Here is a 19,455-nt window from a genome sequence, read left to right as displayed (position 1 = left end):
AGTTGGAATGAGTTGTTGTGTGGTGTACTTCTGAAAAAATGAGAAATAAACAAAATAAATCTAAAAATTCGAATTCTAACTTTATCTTGTGTATGTTCTTATTACCTTTGAATTTTTCCAATGAAGCACCATTCATTTTAAATGTTCCAAGAATTTTTTTTATCATTTCGTGTTTCTTTCCTTTTTCATTCGATTCCAACATTTGTTCATAGCCGAAAACATCGTTTGCAAACGCATTCATTTCCATATAGAATTGGTCAAGGAAAGCATTGCTCAATTGAATTGAAACATTATTTTCATTCGAATCATTTGAAATTTCTGTATTAGACTCTTTAATTACAACACGACACAAATCGTTTCACAATAACGAAAAATTCAAAAAAAGTTGTACACATAAAATGAATGTCGATTCGAAAATGAATGTCGAGCAAGTTTTGTTTTGTACAATATTTTGATTTTTTCTTTTTTTATATGAAGAAAATATTTAAAAAAAAATTTTTTTTGCTAAAAACCTTCCCCTAGTGGATCCCTATAATATGAAAAAAAGAACGAATAAAATTGGCCTCGTTTCGGGCCAAAAAATTGGGTACAAACGAACATCATTTCATTTTTATATATATAGATATGCATATATGTATATATGTATATAAATTCGTGCACATATGCATATACATATCTATGCTTGTACTCGTACGTAGCTTCCAAAATACTTTATTTCATTGATGCGCCGTTCTCCAAATAAACAATAATAATTGAATAATTTACTATGAATGCATACGAGTGTACAAAGTAGATTCACATATATTTATATACAACTGTTTGCCATGCTAATTTACATCTGTAAGTACATTCACACATACATGCACTTGCTTGTATCTATATGCATATATATTGAACCAATTGATTACTCCAATCTAAGGCGGCCGTAAGCACTTCTACGGAAACATGAACTTCTTTATTTGATCACGCATACAAATTAGGAGCGCATATGACGCATCACAATTATTCTTGATTCCATTGGCAGCGTCTTTGCAGTTTGTTAAGCCATTGCGGTACTCATCCTTGTAATCATCCGGCATCAGCAAGTCGACCTGTTTCAATGAGCTTTCTAAGAGAAACTTGCCTTTCTTCATCTAAGTGGGGATAAAAAAATTCCAAAATTATTCTGAATACTGCTTGAAATGGGTTTTTCAAAGTAGTTCTAATACCGTCTGCATCATTTCCATAACACAATTAATATAGCATTTCACGTCTTTTGTGTCGGGAACATTACCCAGCTTGATGCCATCGGCCACTTCTGCAAAGGAAAAAAAAAAGTATTTGGAGTAAAAATGTTAATAATTTTTCAATTTATTTCCCTGCCTTTGGGTAGATTTTTAAGTTTTTAAGCTTTTGAGAAATTGTATTACTCAATTTGCATTTCGAACTATGCTTACGAACTTATGCATCCATAAAAAATAAATAAATAATTGGAGCGTGCACTTCTGTTATTTATATTGTTGTTATATTGTTTCGCAAATGGAGTGTCCCAGAATTTTATTCAGATGTTTTTCGTGCGGAGGTTTTTCATGGCAGAAATATTCTTTCATTTGGATCTATGGTTGGTTGGGTTGGTTTAAGGGTGACCCCGCATCGGAGTGCCACATAGACCGCAAGTTGGCTCCGTTGTGTTGCCCTAGAGCTCATTATATTGTATGATTTCCCCACCTAACCGAGATTTTTTATTATAGATTTTGGTCAAAGATATTGATTCGCTTCGAGAATTTGATGAGAGATTCGATTCCGAGAGTATTGAAAGATTGCCAATTGTTGGAGAGCCTAGAAGAGCGAGTCGACTTCTGGCTAGACCGGGCTAGACCTGCACAGCAAATGCCTGCTCGATACTTCCTCATCTTCGTCCTCGCAGTATCTGCACAGGTCGTTTTGAGGAGCCCCGAGCCGACGTGCGTGAGTGCCCAAAAGGCAGTGGCCGGTGATAAGAGATATTATATGCCTTAGTTCGTGTTGCGAAAGACTTATAAGGGGTTTTGTCTGTTTCAGATTGTAGGATGGCCAGATTTGTCTGGTCGTAACGCAAGTAGTTTCCACTCGCCACCTCCGATCAGCAATGCTATGAAATTCTCGATTAATGATCATTTTACATGTTGAGAGCGGAATGTGGATTGTGGGCCAGTTACTAACATTTGATTGCGCAGCTCCAGCTCTCGCGAGCTCATCAGCTTTGCAGTTACCTTCGAATCCACTGTGTCCCGGTATTCAGATAACTTGGACAGAATTCTGAACACTTATCTCGTTAAGAGATAAGAGACAGGATCGAACCACATCTGAGTGGGTATAAGAGGAGCTGAGTGCTCGAATGGCCGCGTTGACTGTCAGTGAAAAAGCGGATATCCTCTAGTGATATTCTCTTTTCTAAGATAGTTTTCGCAGCATTCCAGATAGCGCATACTTCCGCTTGGAATTCACTACCGTAGTCGGCTAATCTAAATGATAGATTGATGTGAGGGGAATTGGAAAAGATTTCAAATCCCACTTTAACGTCTTGTTTTGAACCATCTGTATATATAATCAGAGGGCCATCGATTTCGGTAAGATTTGTCTTCCATTCTTCCCAGGTTGGGAGTGAACAGGAGAATAGCAAGGGTGGTGATGGAAGACTTACATGATAGTCTATGTCGGAAGAGATAATAGTGTTCCTATTCAGTATGGCCGAATGGCCAAGATACTTTTCCATTTCGATATGGCATTCATGCGTGTCGCTGCTTTCGCTGCAATCGCTTTGCCAGCCAGATCGATAGGGAACAAGTGAAGCAACTTATTTAGAGCCTTAGTAGGTGTTGTACTTAAGCATCCTGTTATCAGGCGGCAGGCTGTTCTTTGGACTCGATCAATTGTGGCTACTCTACACCGTTTTTCGAGTGCTGTCCACCATACAACCACACCGTAGAAGAGTATCGGTTTGATGATCGAGGTATATATCCAATAAATGATCCGAGGTGAAAAATCCCAGGTTTTGCCTATAGCTTTCTTACAAGTATAAAGAGCTATGAAAGCTTTTTTACATCTGTTTTCAATGTTCAATTTCCAACTGAACTTCCTATCTAGAATAACTTCTAGATATTTAGCTGAATCTGATAGAAGTAATGATTCCCCTTTTAAAGTTATTGTTTGCAGTGGAGGAAATTGTTGTTTCCTATTGCTGGATTCGCATTTAATCCGCATTCGCTATACCATTTTGACAGAATATTGTTTGAGCATTGTATCAGCTCAGTTAGAGTATTCAGGTGTTTGCCTGACACGCAGAGAGCAATATCATCTGCATAGGCTACAACCTTGCAGCCTGCTTTTTCGATATTTCGAAGCAAACTGTTTACTTGGATCTGTTTATTTGGATCTATACTACCCATTTGAACTATTGGGTGTTCCAGTATTACCATATATTTTGAGAAAGTAGTTTGAAACCTCGGGCATGAAATACCAATCAATAGAAACCGTTTTTTCTAATATAATAACGGTCGCCCCTGGGCAGACACTGACAAAACTCCGAGCGTAATTCTGCCATGAAAAGCTCCTCATAAAAACCATGTGCCGTTCGAAGTTGGCTTTAAACTGTAGGTCCCTCCATTTGTGAAACAACATCAAGATGCACATCGAAAATTGGAGGAGAAGTTCGGTCAAGCAACCAACAAAAGATATAAGCATACATTTTATAAATAAATTATATACACACATGGCCACTAAAATAGGTACACCCATGTTCATATGGAACATGCAAGTTTTTTAAATTAATAATAACAGATATTTAATAGCTCATGGGTTTTATTTTAAAGATAAATATAAACAATGTAAATAATAATTCAAGGATCTTTTAAAATTTAAACTAGGGGAAAAAGGAAATATTCATGAGTCTATTAAAATAGATATGAAATAGGAACGATACAAAAAGAGCTTAGTTACTTTATTCTTTGAGTGTATAGGAATCAAGCCCTTCCTTGCTATGAGACAACACGCCATCAAGGCGAAATCCTCGTTTCTGTGACCAATTCCAGGAGACTTCAATACACTTCTCCTTGAATATAGCGCAGAAGGAAGGCAGATGCCCTCAACCCAAACCCAGCTCTATCCTGAGTTTAATAATAGATTGCCAATGACTGTTTGTGTTCGATTTGATAATTTTACGGTAGGTTTCTGTAGCAGTGAAATACCACAGTTCTCTGATTTTTCGCCATAAATCCTTCTTATTTTTGCATGCTTTTTTTTTAGTTCGTTTTCATCCGTAATGCATTACCTCACACCCAATAAAATGTTCAAACAAATGGAGAAAGAGCAAACTAGTAACAACTAGTAACAGACTAGACTAGACTAGTAACAACTAGTCTGCTTCTTCTCCATTTGTTTGAACATTTTATTGGTTTTGAGGTGATTAAGTTCTATTCCAAGCAAAGACAAGCATCACCAAATCATTATGTATCCGCCGGTCAGAACTCTTGCCCTTTGGGACATCTGAGATTTCATCCAGCATCATTTCCAAATAAATTTAATTTTGTTTCGTTGCTCCAAAGTATTTAATACCATTTTTTCACACCCTCTGGTCTACACCATGGGGCAAGTCATGAGTCTTGAGCAAAACTTTTCCTCTTCCTTAAATTTGCCTGCTTCAACAAAAGAACTTTACAAGCTATTCTGCCTGGTAGTTTCATGTTGTACAATCGACGCCCGTACAGTTCGACGCCGTACAGTTCTTGTTGATTTCAGCTGAAATGACCTTTGGCTTTAAAATTTTTTGAGCGGCACAAGGAAATCGATAGGCAAAGACATCGTATCTATTTTAATGACCATATGTGTATATATATGTATGTATATATAATAAAGATAAGCATAAGGATAACTACTTTCTATATTCATGTCATCGTCGAAAATGTTTTGGAAACTCTTTACTTCACTTAATATGTAAAGAACCCAGTAGGCCACAGGTCAGTTAATTTACGTGTAGATATTAGCATCGTCAACAAACCCATTTATACATATTTTCAATTTAAGTGTTCAAATTGTTTTAAAATTCAATTTAAATAATGCATACTCGTTACTTACGTACCTGTTGAAACTTTAGAAAATTTGGGCAGGCAGACGTCCCGCATTAGTTTTCCAGCAGCAATCATTTGTTCTTCCGTAGCCTTAGAAATATATAATTACGTACGCATGTATAAGTATGTACATAAGTAAATATGAAAAAAAATGTATCAATTAATTTTAATTAATATTAATATATATTTTTTCATTATTAATCAAAAGAAGAACTTAGGAAAGAGAGAGGAGACTAGAATAATTGTACTGGCAAATCACAATGGGGCCACGCCAGGTGATATTCTTACTGTGATTGTATAACTTCAGACGGTTTAAACGCTTTATTCACCTCTAGTTGCTTACACTCATTTTACGGGCCACCGACAATTGCAAAGCCATTTGCCCAGGCCCCATTAATATGGCCGACCCACTTATGCGACTCCGCTTTGTAGAAATCCTTTAATGCAATGACAACTTGAGAAGACAACACCAAAAGGAGGCCAAAGGAAGGTCACTTGCGTTGGCTATAAATTAATGTTCCTTAGTTTTTATAAGAGCATGGGCTTTTGGGCGAAGTAATGCTAATGGTTTCATGGGTTAGGCTAAGGCGTTTATGCGGTGAGACCAGATTGATCTATTGTGCGCCCTAAGTTAGGTTAGGTTAAATGGCTGCCCTAGCTAAGGGCTCACTTGGACAAATATTAAAAAAATCCTCCGTTGTGGTGCCATACATGGGAGAGGAGAAAGGAGAAGGGAAGGAAGAAGGAGCCTTGGGATTAGAGACGATGATGACCATACATTTTACGACGACGTCGACGGTGGCTGATTTGCGTTCGTAGTTAGCCGCAACAAGCTACTGATGAACTTCACCAAATTTATGATATTTACACCTGCTATATCCGCAGGCGTAGCGAAAAAGTGAGAGCCCAGATGTCTATGTATTTGCCAGACGAGAGCAGGGCAGCTGAGAAGAAGGTGTTGAGATGATACCACCGCGTCCTTCGGACAGTTCCTGCAGAACGGACTTGAGTCATTCCCAAGTCTCACGGCGTGAACACTTAACGGACAATGTGCGGTAAGGATGCCCACCAAATTCGAGAGCTGGGGCTTTGTTAGCCTTAGGAGTTCTCTTGAGCGTCCCCGATCTACCCGTGGCCAGAAGGATCTCGCGACCTTGCACGTTTGCGCACTAGCCCAGCGCTCGCTGAGTTGACTCGAGGCCCATCCTTCCAGGAGCAGACCACAGGTTCTCAGGGGAACCCCAATTCTCTCATTTCGCGACGAAACCGTCTCCAAAGTTCCCTGTCTAACCAGCTCATCAGCCCAGCAGCTGTGCCCGGGAACCCAAATGAGCCTGATGACGAAGTATTCGGATGCAATCGAGAGAGAAGCCAGACATTCCCCGACCAATCTCGAACGCACAAACAGCGAGCCCAAGGCTCTAATTGCCAATTGGCTATCGGAGTAAATATTTACTTAAAAAAAAAAAATAAATAATTGGCGCGTACACTTCTGTTAGGTGTTTGGCCGAGCTCCTCCTCCTATTTGTGGTGTGCGTCTTGATGTTGTTCCACAAATGGAGGGACCTACAGTTTCAAGCCGACTCCGAACGGCAGATATTTTTATGAGGAGCTTTTTCATGGCAGAAATACACTCGGAGGTTTGCCATTGCCTGCCGAGGGGCGACCGCTATTAGAAAAATGTTTTTATTAATTTTGCCTTCACCGAGATTCGAACTAACGACCTCTCGGTGAATTCCGAATGGTAATCACGCACCAACCCATTCGGCTACGGCGGCCGCCGTACTTCCTTAACGGTAATTACCGAATTTAGAAACCGCAGTTCCTTAATTGCGGATACCTCCGCTTGGAAAACACTACAGTGGTCCGGGAGCCTATATTTAAGTTTGATGGGAGGCTCCTTACAGAATACTCCCCCACCAACCCTTCCGCCCAATTTCGAGCCATCCGTGAACATGTTTGCCATGCCTTGCCGCCAAATGTTGCACCCCGCCCACTCATCCCTTGAGGGAATGTGAGTAGAAAAAGGTCCGCTTGGACCTAGCGTGGGTGTACAGTGGTCCAGCACCATGGGGATGAACTCAAAGTTTAAAGAATGCTAGAGTGTCCGTAATTTAAGTCTAGCATATGGCCCGAACACCTTAATCTGATTGCGGCGCGTGCAGCGGTAGTTTTTCCTACAATGTCCACGTGCGGCACATTCAGCATAGCGTTAAGCGCTAGAGTAGGAGTGGTACGGAGCGCCCCACTGATTCCAATGAGGGCAGACCTTTCTACCCTCTCCAGCTTCTTAACTGCTACCATCCTTTCTAGCGAGTTCCACTAGACAAGGACTCCGTATAGCAAGATTGGTTTTATAATCGTGTTATAAAGCCAAAAAGTGACTTTAGGCGAGAGGCCCCATCTTTTGCCGATAGCGCCCCTGCAACCATACAAGGCGACTGTTGTCTTTCTGATTCTCTCCTCAATGTTTGGCTTCCACGTAAGACCTCTGTCAAGGATGAGTCCCAGGTACTTCACCTTGTCAGAGAGCACCAACGGAGCGCCCGCTATTGAGGGGGAAAAAGTGTGCGCCCTAAGTGCTTAACTTTAATATTTAGTTTTGCGGGGAATTGAGCCAGCTCCTTAAGAGGGTGCATCTGTAAGTCTTTATCCTCTAGTAGGTACGAGCCCAGGATTGTGTGCCTCCTGTGACCTTATGCTTCACAATTGGTGTTTAAATGTTCCATGGACTCCTCTTTATCACAGCAGAACCTGCATAAACTAGTGCTAGATAGTCCTATTGTATTGAAATGCTTATTGCTGACAAAGTGGTAATTTGAGGCCCTTTTTGTTCCAGTGTTCCAGTATTCCATGGTTTTAATTTGGATCTATTTTTTGGTCTCCTATTTCAGGTTGTTTTTGATCAAGCCGAAAAATGGGGTTGGTTCAATAAATGGCTCTAAGGCCCCTTTTTCGACTTAAAAGTCTGCCTTCTCGTTTTCTTCGTGTCCCTCATGTCGTGGTACCGAAATAAAGCAAACCTGATTAAGAGTCGCCAGTGTTGTATAAGGACAGTTGCATTAAACGTAAAGCTTTTTAAGGCTTTGCAGCAGGAATAATAGAGCCTAGAGCACACAAATGTTTAATACTGAGTACAGATACAACATACAATCCGTCCTTGTAGTATCTGTACTCAGTGTTAAACATTTGTGTGCTCTAGGCCCTACTATTCCAGCCGCTAATCTCTGAAGCGAGTCATCATGCAGCCATGTTGGGCTAGTGTTCCACTCTTCCCTAGACGGGAAATTGCTGTATCTTCAACCCTGTTTAGGATATTGAAGTGTTCAGTAAAATCTCCTGGTTTACATTTTTCTTTCATACGAAGGCGGGCCAATAAGTCCGTGACTTTTTGTATTCCTGTCAACAGGCATCTGTCAATTGACTCCTGCCAAAATTTGAACGTGCTGCGTCAGTTAGTTTGTGTTTTACAGCTACCTTTATCCGACTACCCAGTAATTTGAGGAGAAAATGGAAAAAACTGAATTTCGTGTGCTTATTAAGCTGATTCACCCTTAGAAACCCACTGTTGTTTGGTCTCTGGTCCACGTTTCGTCCACGGTTACAAAACGGCGCAAAAACTCCTCCATATTGCGATTAAACAACGCCAAACCTTCCTGTGAAGTTGTTACACGATTGCGTTTGTGGTCGACTGTGAGCGCTGAGTTCCAAATGGAGTCATCCAACTACTTTATTAGATGTGTTGGTTTTAACGCAAGACCAATGGGACTCATTCTGATTCGGTCTCTATAAGACGCACTCACTCAGTTAAAGTGCCGATTCCGAAGTGATAACGGCTGCCGGAAGTGGAGTGCTCCTCACCTTAACAATCATCTGAAAGATAAGATTCTTGAAGCTCTTGGGATAACAGGACATTTGAATATCAACCTAGCAACGACCTCTAATACGTTTTATTAAATTCAGTGTTGTGTTCTCTGGACAATGTTTACGGACGATTTTGCTTATCCTTAAACTTTTGTGAAAAATATTTTTTGCTCGAAGTATTGGCTAACTGTTTGAGTTTATTAGGGTGTATTCGTTAGCTAATGAACCTTGATTCTTAGTAATTTGAACTTTTCAGCTAAAATGTATGACATATTTGTATCACAAGTTTATAGAGAATCGGTATAACTACCTGTGTTATATAATATTATATTCTATTTTGGGAAACAGTAATTCCATACTTTATTTTTTTCATATTTCGGAATTTCAACTAAAGCGCAAGATTCTTTGACTGCGATCGTTTTTTGGTGGTCTGGAAACTTACAAGTTTAGTTGAACTGAGAATTATTCCGATTAATTGAAAATTTGCAAGGTTTCTTTTCCTTTTCAATCATTTCATTTCAATCATTATGTTTATGCAAGGTGAAGTCCAAAATAAACAAGACTGGCGTCATAAAAATGTTTTTGATGGCGCCATTATTTTAATGAGTTAGTGTGTTGGAAAATATATTCCTAGCTGACTTCAAGTGAAAGCTTGCTGACAATCGGTTCAGTGGAAGCGAAGTTATTGGGTCTAAAGTGTCAGTATGGTATGTTTGTGTCATCGCTACCAAAATGAGTTTCGAACAAAGAGTTAATATCAAATTTTGTTTTAAAATCGGTAAAACGTTTATCGAAACATTTGAATTGATGAAAAAAGTGTATGGCGATGATTGTCTATATCGTGCCAGGACTCATGAGTGGTTTACATGTTTCAGAGATGATTGTGAGGACATAAATGACAATGAACATACGGGCCACCGGAAATCAGTAATAACCGAAATTCTTCGTAACTTTATCAAAAATGAACCGAAATCATCGTTGAAATTCATGGAATCGGAGTTGACAAGTTAACTGAGGACCAAAAATTGCTCAGAATTCATCAATCGAAAGACCTCATTAAAGAGGCGAGAAAAGACGAGAACTTCCTTTACAACATTGTAACTGGTAATGAAATGTAGTGTTTCCAACAAGAACCTCCACCCAAAAAATCGCATTTGGAAGAGACAAAAATTAACTCGATGCTCATTTGTTTATACGATTCCAAGGAAATTGTCCACAAGGAGTTTGTGCCAATGGCTCAAACCGTCAATGCAATTTTCTATAGTGGCGCTTTGCAGCGTTTGTTTTATCGCATTTCTCGAATTCGCTTTGAATACCGCGAAGCAGGAAGCGTGCGCTTATTGCATAATAATGCACTATCTCATCTATCCACTCTTGTGACTGATTTGTTTATTATACTAGAAATCACATTTTAACCATCAATCACTCACCGTTTTCGCCTGATATGGTTCCCTGTGACTTCTACTTATTCGGAAAATTGCATTTAACCACGAAAGGAAAACGATTTGTGTCCGTAGAGACCATCCAAAAGGCGTGTACCGACATCCGGTCAATGACCTGAAACACTATTTCGCAAAGCTTTTAGATCGCGCAAAACAGTGTATCGAGGCCAAAGGGGACTATTTTGAATAAATAAATTCGAAGTTATCAGAACAAAGCTCCTGTCGTTTCTATTTTACTTCAGTCTTGTTTATTTTGGACTTCACTTTGTAAGACAGTTGTTTTTTTGCCTTCCCTAGTCGGATTTTTCTCTCGACTGCTCTGCAACCAGGTGACTAATAGGGTTTTGTATCTACAACAAAATGTTGCCCTTCAGCACAAATTCTTTAATGTTGTAAAAACGGTACGTTTTTGCCTCCTCCGTTTGATACCCGATTATGGCTAGACTTTTTCGACTTTGGACGAGAATTTAATATATTTCTAGTTCAGCTAACGACTTGAGCTTCCAGGTTGCTTCCTAAAATTTAATTTTCTATCGATCGTTTTAAGAAGGATCCACGAAACGGACGACAAAAGGTCAGACCCTGATGCCTAGCCTAAGATTTCAAAGAAGGTGTCCAACGGAAGGTTAATATTTTGACTAGTCAACTTATTTTCAGGGCAACCAACTCCCCTTACAAAGCTTCTGAAGAGAAAAAATTTGCCTATTTTGCCTCCGTTGAGTGTGGCATTTTTAGAATCGAGCACAGAATTTTCTTGCTGGATTACAATTATTCTAGAATCGAACATGAAAAAAGTAGAGGACCACAAAAAGGCAAAAATTTTTGAGATAAACGAAATCGTCATAAGCCATTTACAGCACTGTTAGCGCAGAGATGTAGAGATCAAGACAAGAACATTTTTTTGCCACAGCTTCCTCGACAAAAAAGTTAAAGATATTATCTTTTAAAGGCTCGCAATTAACGATGAAGTTGAGAGCATGCCAGCGCATGAGAGCATGGCAATCAAAAAGCAATGTTGCACATATGGATGCTGTTCTGATGAATAAGTTCTCGAACTTATTACAATAAAAAGAGAACAATGGATGGAGAAAATACGGAAGAATCTTGCTAAGTGTAGCAATTTTATTACCTGCAACCGCAGACTTTCAAGTTTTAAATTTTCTGACCAAGTAATAACTTGACATCAATTGCTTCTAGAGAGAAAAACTTTCTGTATCCACTCCAATCTTGCTGTAGGTAGATGATTGCAAGGTCTTCAAACAAATATTCATATTTTATCACCATATTCGAGATGAGAACGAACGAAACTCGTAAATAAAAGTTTTAACTTGTACGGATCAGTAAAATTCGCAGTGTTTCGACGCACGAAAACCAAGTATAGAGAAAGACTTCGCAATAACGAAATGAATGTGACTTTTATTGTCAAAAATAAGTGCCTAAGTCTATGTCTTTAGTTTCGAAACTAAAAAGCAAACTTTGATAAATATTACACTTGGTGTGATATTTAGTGAAACAATAGGCAAGATGCATCCCGGGTTTATTAGGACACGTAGGTCTCACAGTAATACAACATTCCCGCCTATCTCCAAGCGTGTTACGGTCAGAGCAAATCTTACCCTTACAGCCCTTTTTTGGACCTTTTTGGCTAAGACCATATACAGCGTCGCTCGATTTAATACTTGGAATAACTTGCGCCATACCAGCGCCGCTCAACTGCAAAGTGTTAATTATTGTAGACAATTTCAGATAATCTGCATATAGTGAAAAATCGCCATGACAAAAACAGTATTTTACGTGAGTAATGATTTTTGAGACATAAAGCCCATCTCCTCATTTGAAGACACAAAAATAACAACCTTTAACACTAGATTGCCCAAAAACAGTCATTTTGACTAGTTAGGAAATTTTAAATAATCAAATGACTCTTATTGAATTGAGTAAATTTCTTATATCACCAGTCCGGCTCTGTACTGAAATAACAGTTTTCATTTTACCGTTAGAGCATTTTTCGGTTGCCGCCACATAATAATTTGTCGATTTGGCAGTATACTTGATAAGTTGCAGTTGCTCAATAAGCTAAAGTAGTACTTCTTATTCGAATCTTTATATAGTGATACTTGTTCTAAGAAATTGTTTATTTTATTTCTTTTGTTCCCTAAATTCATGAAAGAAATGTCGAGTAGAAGTGAGGTATTGGAAAAGCTAAGGAACATAAGTGAAGAGTGCTCCGATATAGAGTCAGATGCGACAAATTCTCAACTATCATCTGAAGATGAAGCGGATTATATTCAAAGTGAAACATCTGATACTGAAAATAGTGATGAAGAATCGATCACCAATGATGAAAATAAAAGTGTCATCAATATGCCCAGGAAAAGGTGTAGGGTGTTAAATAGTGCAGACTCTGATGAAGAAACTGAAAATATCTTTCAGGAGACCGAAACAGCTGCCGATGGTACTGCATGGTCAAAATTTGACGAAGGTGGTATTCCTGCAAGGTTACTATCTATTTGTAGTTTCAAGGGTGTGAAAGGCCCAACAGGCTACGCAAAAAGGAACATTATGGCAGATAATCCAATCAGTGCATTCTCGTTGATAATAGATAACTATATTATCAAACATATAAAAAACTGCACAGAAGAAGAAGGCCGCCGAAATTCGAGGAACGATTGGACAACATCATTACCGGAAATACATACGTGCATTTATTGGGATTTTATATCATCGTGGATTTAAAGCCGAGTTATTTATGGTCAGCAAAGTGGGGTCCCGAATTTTTTAGAAAAGCTATGGCCAGAGAAAAATTCAAGCAAATCCTACGATTTATTCGGTTTGACAGAAGAAGCGAAAGAAGTAGACGCCAACAAACAAATAAATTTGCCTTGGTTCCGAAAATATGGGATAAGTTCATTGAAAATAGTCAAGCTTGCTATCAACCAGGGCAAAATATAACAGTTGACGAGCAATTATTTCCGTCAAAAGCCAGGTGCAGGTTTACCCAGTATATGCCTAATAAACCCAACAAATTTGACATCAAATTCTAGCTTGCATCAGATGTTAGTAGCAAATATATTTTAAATCGTTTTCCTTATTTGGGGAAAGATGAACAACGACCATCGTCAATGCTTCTCAGTGAACACGTTGTTCTGAAACTTGTCGGGTCATATACAAACTTTGGAAAAAATATCACGACCGATAACTTTTTCACCAGCTTGTCACTCGCGACAAAATTATTGGCCAAAAAAACAACTTTAGTTGGAACTATTAGAGCAAACAAAAGAGAACTACCCAAAGCAGCCAAACAAAGGCTTTGCTATATAAATCAGAGAATTGTATTCTTACACTATATAAAAGCAAACTAAATAAAAGAGTAGATGTTCTAAGTTCTAAGCATACATTTGTGAAAATTCATAAAAGTAATAAAAAAATGTTACCGGAATCTATACAATTTTATAACAGCACAAAATGTGGAGTTGACGGATTAAATGAGCAGAAAATACGCAGTAAAATCTAGTTCTTGTATATTAGTTCTCCAAATATTTTTCAATATTTTACATTTGGCTGTAATAAATGCTTGGATCCTTTACAAAGAAACGACAGGAATACAAATACAACGAAAAAAGTTCTTGTTTCAATTGGCAGAACAGTTTTCCACTGAATACAGAGCTGCGAGACAGAAAAATTCATCAGAACATGAAGACCCAAAAAGATTAACTGCAAATGCAACCCATTCTAACAAACGCAAAATTTGTCAAATACGACTTTGCCACAACAACAAAACAAATAATATATGTGCAAAATGTCAAAAAGGAATAAGTTGTGTGCGGAAGATGTACACATAAAAAGATTTACACCTTAATTTGCATAAAATGTACAAATAAAAATGAATAAATTATTTTTTTTATTGTTAATGTGTACTAATAACTGTAAATAATTTAAAAAATATTAAAAATTAACTTTAAACAAATTTCTTTACATATTAGTTATTCTTTCATAATGCAGTTATTTTGACTGCTTTTGGGCAATATAGGTATATACTAACTTTCAGTCTTTCTAGTGTTAATTGAATTTCTCAACACGAAAAAGGAACTAACGGTATTTGCAACCCCTGAAAAAAGAATTAAAGCCAAGGCACATTAGAAAGGCTGTAGGGTTGCAATTTAAATTTTTTGGTCTCTAAATTGCCAAATTTTATTTAAGTTACGCTGAAGTGTTAATCTTTGTTTATAGATTTTGACATTCTAGGGACCAAAAGAGAGAACAAAATACATTGCCTTTCTTGTTTTTGCTCTGCTTATACTACCTGCTCAATGCGCCTTGAAACAAATTTTAATAGCATAAATGCTTACGCTTTTTCTTGAATCGCGGGGTGTACTCGTATATGTATGTATATACAGTCACTCACACCTTATTCGATACGGATACGATTTTTTTTAAGTGCACTATATTTCATAATATTTAGCGAAAATGGAGAAACAGAGTATGCAGATTTGTTATTTCTTTTGTTTTATTTCATTTTTCAACATAAAATACAAAAATATGTGCACTCGTTTCAGTGCAGTGCAAAACAAAAAAAAAAAAAAACATACAGAGAATTCACCCCACGGCTTAAATGATACAGTTAAAAAGGAGCAGCTTTTAATTCTAATTTTAAAAATTTTAAGGTATTTAATACTTTGCTGGCTATCCTTTTTTATCAACTACAGCTTGAAGTCTACGTTGCATAGAGTCAACCAATATTTTTGTGTATTCTGGACTAATTAGGTTCCACTCTTCAAGTATCGCATTTTTAAGATCAGATTTTTTATCAAGGTCATATTTTCTTCTATTTATATTCAAAACTGACCACAAATTTTTGATGACGTTCAAGTCCGGTGATTGAGTAGGAGTATTATTAGTGACTTATTTTGACGTTATCTTGATAAAAGCGAAAGTCATTTGCAATTTGTAATTTTCTAACGCTTCGAACCGAATTTTCGTGCAGAAGTTTTTAATAAACATATTTGTACATTATTTCTTCTATGAAGGTAAAATTTTCAACTCTATTTAATGGCAATCATGCCTAAAACATAACGTTGCCTCTGCCGTGTTTTTTTAGTAGCTCGTAAATTTTGGAGTTTGAGCTGCGAATTGGCCTCGCGCCATATAAAAGCTCTGCCATCTGGTCCGAAAAAGTTTCTGTTTACCTCGTCTGCAAAAAGAGCGGGCCTCCAAAATGCTGGGGTCTTATTTAAATGGTCACGTCCAAACTGTACTCTTTTTTTTTTTTTTTTTTTTTTTTTTTGTCGGGACAACTAGCAAGTGCAGCGCTCAGACATTAATTAAGTCCATTGTACTACACTTGGATTCCCTTTTAATTTTCTTTAAATCTACCCGATCTCCGAAGAAATCTGTGTAGATCTTGTGGTGCCAAGGAGCCAAGATGGTCGCTTCTTAACACATCAGTGCCAAAGACCTCACTCCTGTTTCGAGCGAAGGCGGGGCAGGCACACAGGAAGTGGTTCGCCGTCTCATCCCCCTCTTCACAAGCTGGGCAGAGTACACTGTCTGAGATGCCCAACCTTTCCATGTGCTTTGCCCACAGAAAGTGGCCCGTCATCAGTCCAACCAGCCGTCTGCACTCCCCTCTGCTTAATGACAGAAGGGTTTGCGACAGTCGATCGGATAGCGGATCTCGATAAGGTCCTCCTGACTCCCACTAGAGAGAGTCTACTCATCCAGACCACTGATGCATAGGTGATAATGGGTCTTATTATAGCTGTGTATATTCATAGGACCTTGCTAGGAGAGAGACCCCACGTTTTCCCAAAGACACCTTTGCACTGCCAGAAAGCTGTCAGTGCTTTAGATGTCTTTGTTTCAACGTGTGATTTCCATAGGAGCTTGCTATCGAGGATTACTCCAAGATATTTAATTTCCCTGAATAGCTGGATTGTGACTCCTTTTAGCTTAGGCAGAACGAGTCCATCAAGCTTCCTCCTTCTGGTGAAGAGGACAATACCAGTCTTGGCGGGATTTGTCGATAGCCCATTCGCAAAGCACCAAGTGTCAATCCGATCCAGAGTTTTCTGCACTTTCCCGCAGATGTTCATAGGCGAAGTGCCTGTTACCAAACAAGCAACATCGTCCGCATATGCTTGTGCGTAGACTCCCGAATCGTTTAAGGTGGTGAGTAGAGGATCGATTACCATGCACCAGAGCAATGGAGATAGCACACCGCCTTGGGGGCAGCCTCTATTAACCCCAGATGACACCAGCAGATCTTCCTCTGCTCGCACCGAAACGATTCTTTGCGCCAGCAACGAACGAATCCAATTTACTAGCACCCGGTCTACGCCGTGCCTACTAGCAGAGTTACACATACTGTCAAAAGTGGCATTATCAAACGCCTCCTCTATGTCTAAAAAGATGCCCATAGCGTAGTCCCTCCTGTCGATGGCCAGCTCTACCCTAGCAACAAGGTTTTGCAGTGCCGACTCGCAGGATTTTCTACTCTGATAGGCATGCTGAAATGGAGACAGAGGGTGAGCCTTCAGCGACTTCTGACGTATGCGCAATTCCACCAATCGTTCGAGACTTTTCAGCATGAAAGGGGCCATGCTGATGGGTCTAAAGCTTTTGGGGCTGGTGTAGTCGTCTTTTCCAACCTTTGGGATGAAAGCGACCCTCACCATCCTCCAAGAGCGTGGTATGTAAGCCAGTGCCAGGCATGCCGAGAATATTTTCTTCAGGGCTGCTGTCACGGACTCTGCACCTTCCTTCAGCATGGTAGGATATATGCCATCTGGTCCAAAAGATTTGATGGCAAATCGAATGGCGGCCTCATTCACCACAGATCTGGCAACGAACCAGTCATGCCGAGAAGGTGTAACAGCTTTGACATACTCTCTTACTTCTATTCCTGGCACTTACGAGAGGTTCATTACCATTAACGGGCTATTCACTTGGCGCACTAACCACTGACACGCCTTCTCTGCGAAAGTTTTATTTGGGGCCTGTCGTTCCTTATTCACCAAACAATTTTCATGCATAAGGCGTTCAATAAGGTGCTGAACTGTTACGAACTTAAATGGACAATGTCAGCTATTTTACGATGCGACATTTCTTTTTTGAACTGCTCCAAAACTAACTCCCGCTTTTCTGTCGAAGTACGTGCCCCCAGGATAAAAAAAAACAAGCGTACGAATTTAATATTGCTTGATGGCAAACTCACTCTACAAACTTTCGCACAAGGTGAAGCTATTAAAGGTTTAAAGGTGGTATCGGTAAATCAGCTGCCTTATTTGGATGTCAGTCCAGAATGAAATAAGACGAATTCATTCTTTGTTTCCTACTTTGCTTTGACAATAAAACGTACAAAATATTGTTGTTGTTCCAGTGCCGCCATCTTTAATGAATAAGCCTTGCTTTCGCTTACTAAAAATACAATTTCATATGCGGAAATTTGCGCTGGGAATAGCGGTACTTTAAAATACATCATTTAAGCTGTGGCGGGAATTCCCTGTATGTTGTTTTTTTTGCATTCCAATGAAACGAGTGGACACTTTTTTGTATTTCGTGTTGAGAAATGAAATCAAACAAAATAAATAAAAAATCTGCAAATCTGCAAACAGGGTTTCCATTCTCACAAAATATTATGAAATGTAGTGCACTTTGCAAAAAATAGTATCTGTATCAATTAAGGTGTGAGTGACTGTACATTTTTATAATTTATTTGAGACTCACACCGCCAGAAATCCGGGTCACCTGCAGCACCAATATGATAAACACAGTTATAAGGATACAAAAAATTAATTTACGTGACATATCGACTTAATTGCTTCTTTTTTACAATAATATTCACAAAATATCTTCCGTTTATTTTTAAAATATGTACTAATACATATGAATATGTATGTATGTACGTTTGTATCACAACGTAAAATGTTATTCGCGCCTAGTCGCGTTGAAATGCTTCAAAATTTATTAAATGCTTCATCTGCTCCCGGAAACTTTTCTTTTATATCTGCCATGACAGATGTAAGTATGGAAAATTTGTATTTGTATGTATGAGTGCGTGTGTGTAACCAACCAATACGCTTGATTTCAAGAGCTAATAAATGTGCAAGTTGGGGCGCATACAAAATTGTTTGGGATGAAACGTTTAGCTACTTAATAACGGTTTACAGTTGTCATGAAATGATTGAATTGAATACCAAGGAAATGCGCATGTGCTGAAAAGTGATGGAAACCGATTACAAACGTTCAATTAGTAGTGAAAATGTGCATGAGTGATAGAAAAGTAATTCAGTTTTTATACGCGATACATTACAAATGCAATAGGATTTTATAACTCAGTTTACATAAAGATCGCTTGCAATCGCTTAACGAAATCGACAGATGTGTATGCAAATGCGGTTGTCATTACATTTTTTGCCATGTGAAGACCTCCTACTCTCCAAAAAATTTGTTTGTCAGATGGTGTTCTAACATTTTTTTTTATTATTTCTGTTATAACAATCTGTTAATATTAACAATAAGTAATTGGTGTACTGAAGTAGAGAGTGGCATGAACAATAACGGTAGCAACGGTGGAACCTCTAAGGTACAGCTGGTATATTGCTAGTCGGATAGTGACAAGGGAATCGATAAGGTTTTCCTTGTCTTCCTTTGAGAACTTTAAGTCCCCTGCACCTGACGGAATATATCCAGCAATGCTTAAAAAAGGAGGAGACAGGCTGATTGAGGCCCTGAAAAGGATCTTCACAGCCTGTCTTGCATTTGGTTATATACCATCCCAATGGCGACGCGTAATAGTAGTATTTATACCGAAACCAGGAAAAGATGACTATTCCCTAGCAAAAAGTTTTAGACCAATCAGTTTGACATCGTTCATGTTGAAAAGTCTGGAACGAGTGGTGGAGAAACATATTCGAGTGGGGGTATTGCGGAGAAGTCCACTTAGTAGAAATCAACACGCTTACCAGAGTGGAAAATCATGTGAAACAGCCTTGCACGATCTTGTTAGCAAGATTGAAGCCGGGCTGGAAGCTGAAGAATACACAATGGGCGTGTTCGTGGATTTT

The 19,455-nt window shown here is 38.7% G+C and overlaps 1 protein-coding gene across 1 annotated transcript; it reads right to left on the bottom strand.

Annotated features, from left to right (window-relative positions):
- Positions 1 to 704: 704 nt before the first annotated feature.
- LOC128858728 (general odorant-binding protein 19a-like) lies at positions 705 to 18,348 on the bottom strand. The gene is made up of 4 exons (XM_054095208.1): positions 18,116 to 18,348; positions 5,096 to 5,174; positions 1,209 to 1,297; positions 705 to 1,133 (listed from the first exon to the last, which is right to left on the bottom strand). The coding sequence occupies exons 1-4, from the start codon at positions 18,194 to 18,196 to the stop codon at positions 936 to 938; spliced, it is 447 nt and encodes a 148-aa protein (XP_053951183.1). The 5' UTR covers positions 18,197 to 18,348; the 3' UTR covers positions 705 to 935.
- Positions 18,349 to 19,455: the final 1,107 nt, after the last annotated feature.

The sequence above is a fragment of the Anastrepha ludens genome, chromosome 3 (assembly GCF_028408465.1).
Source record: "Anastrepha ludens isolate Willacy chromosome 3, idAnaLude1.1, whole genome shotgun sequence".
Classification (NCBI taxonomy): domain Eukaryota; kingdom Metazoa; phylum Arthropoda; class Insecta; order Diptera; family Tephritidae; genus Anastrepha; species Anastrepha ludens.
This window is presented reverse-complemented; position numbering and strand designations above follow the sequence as displayed.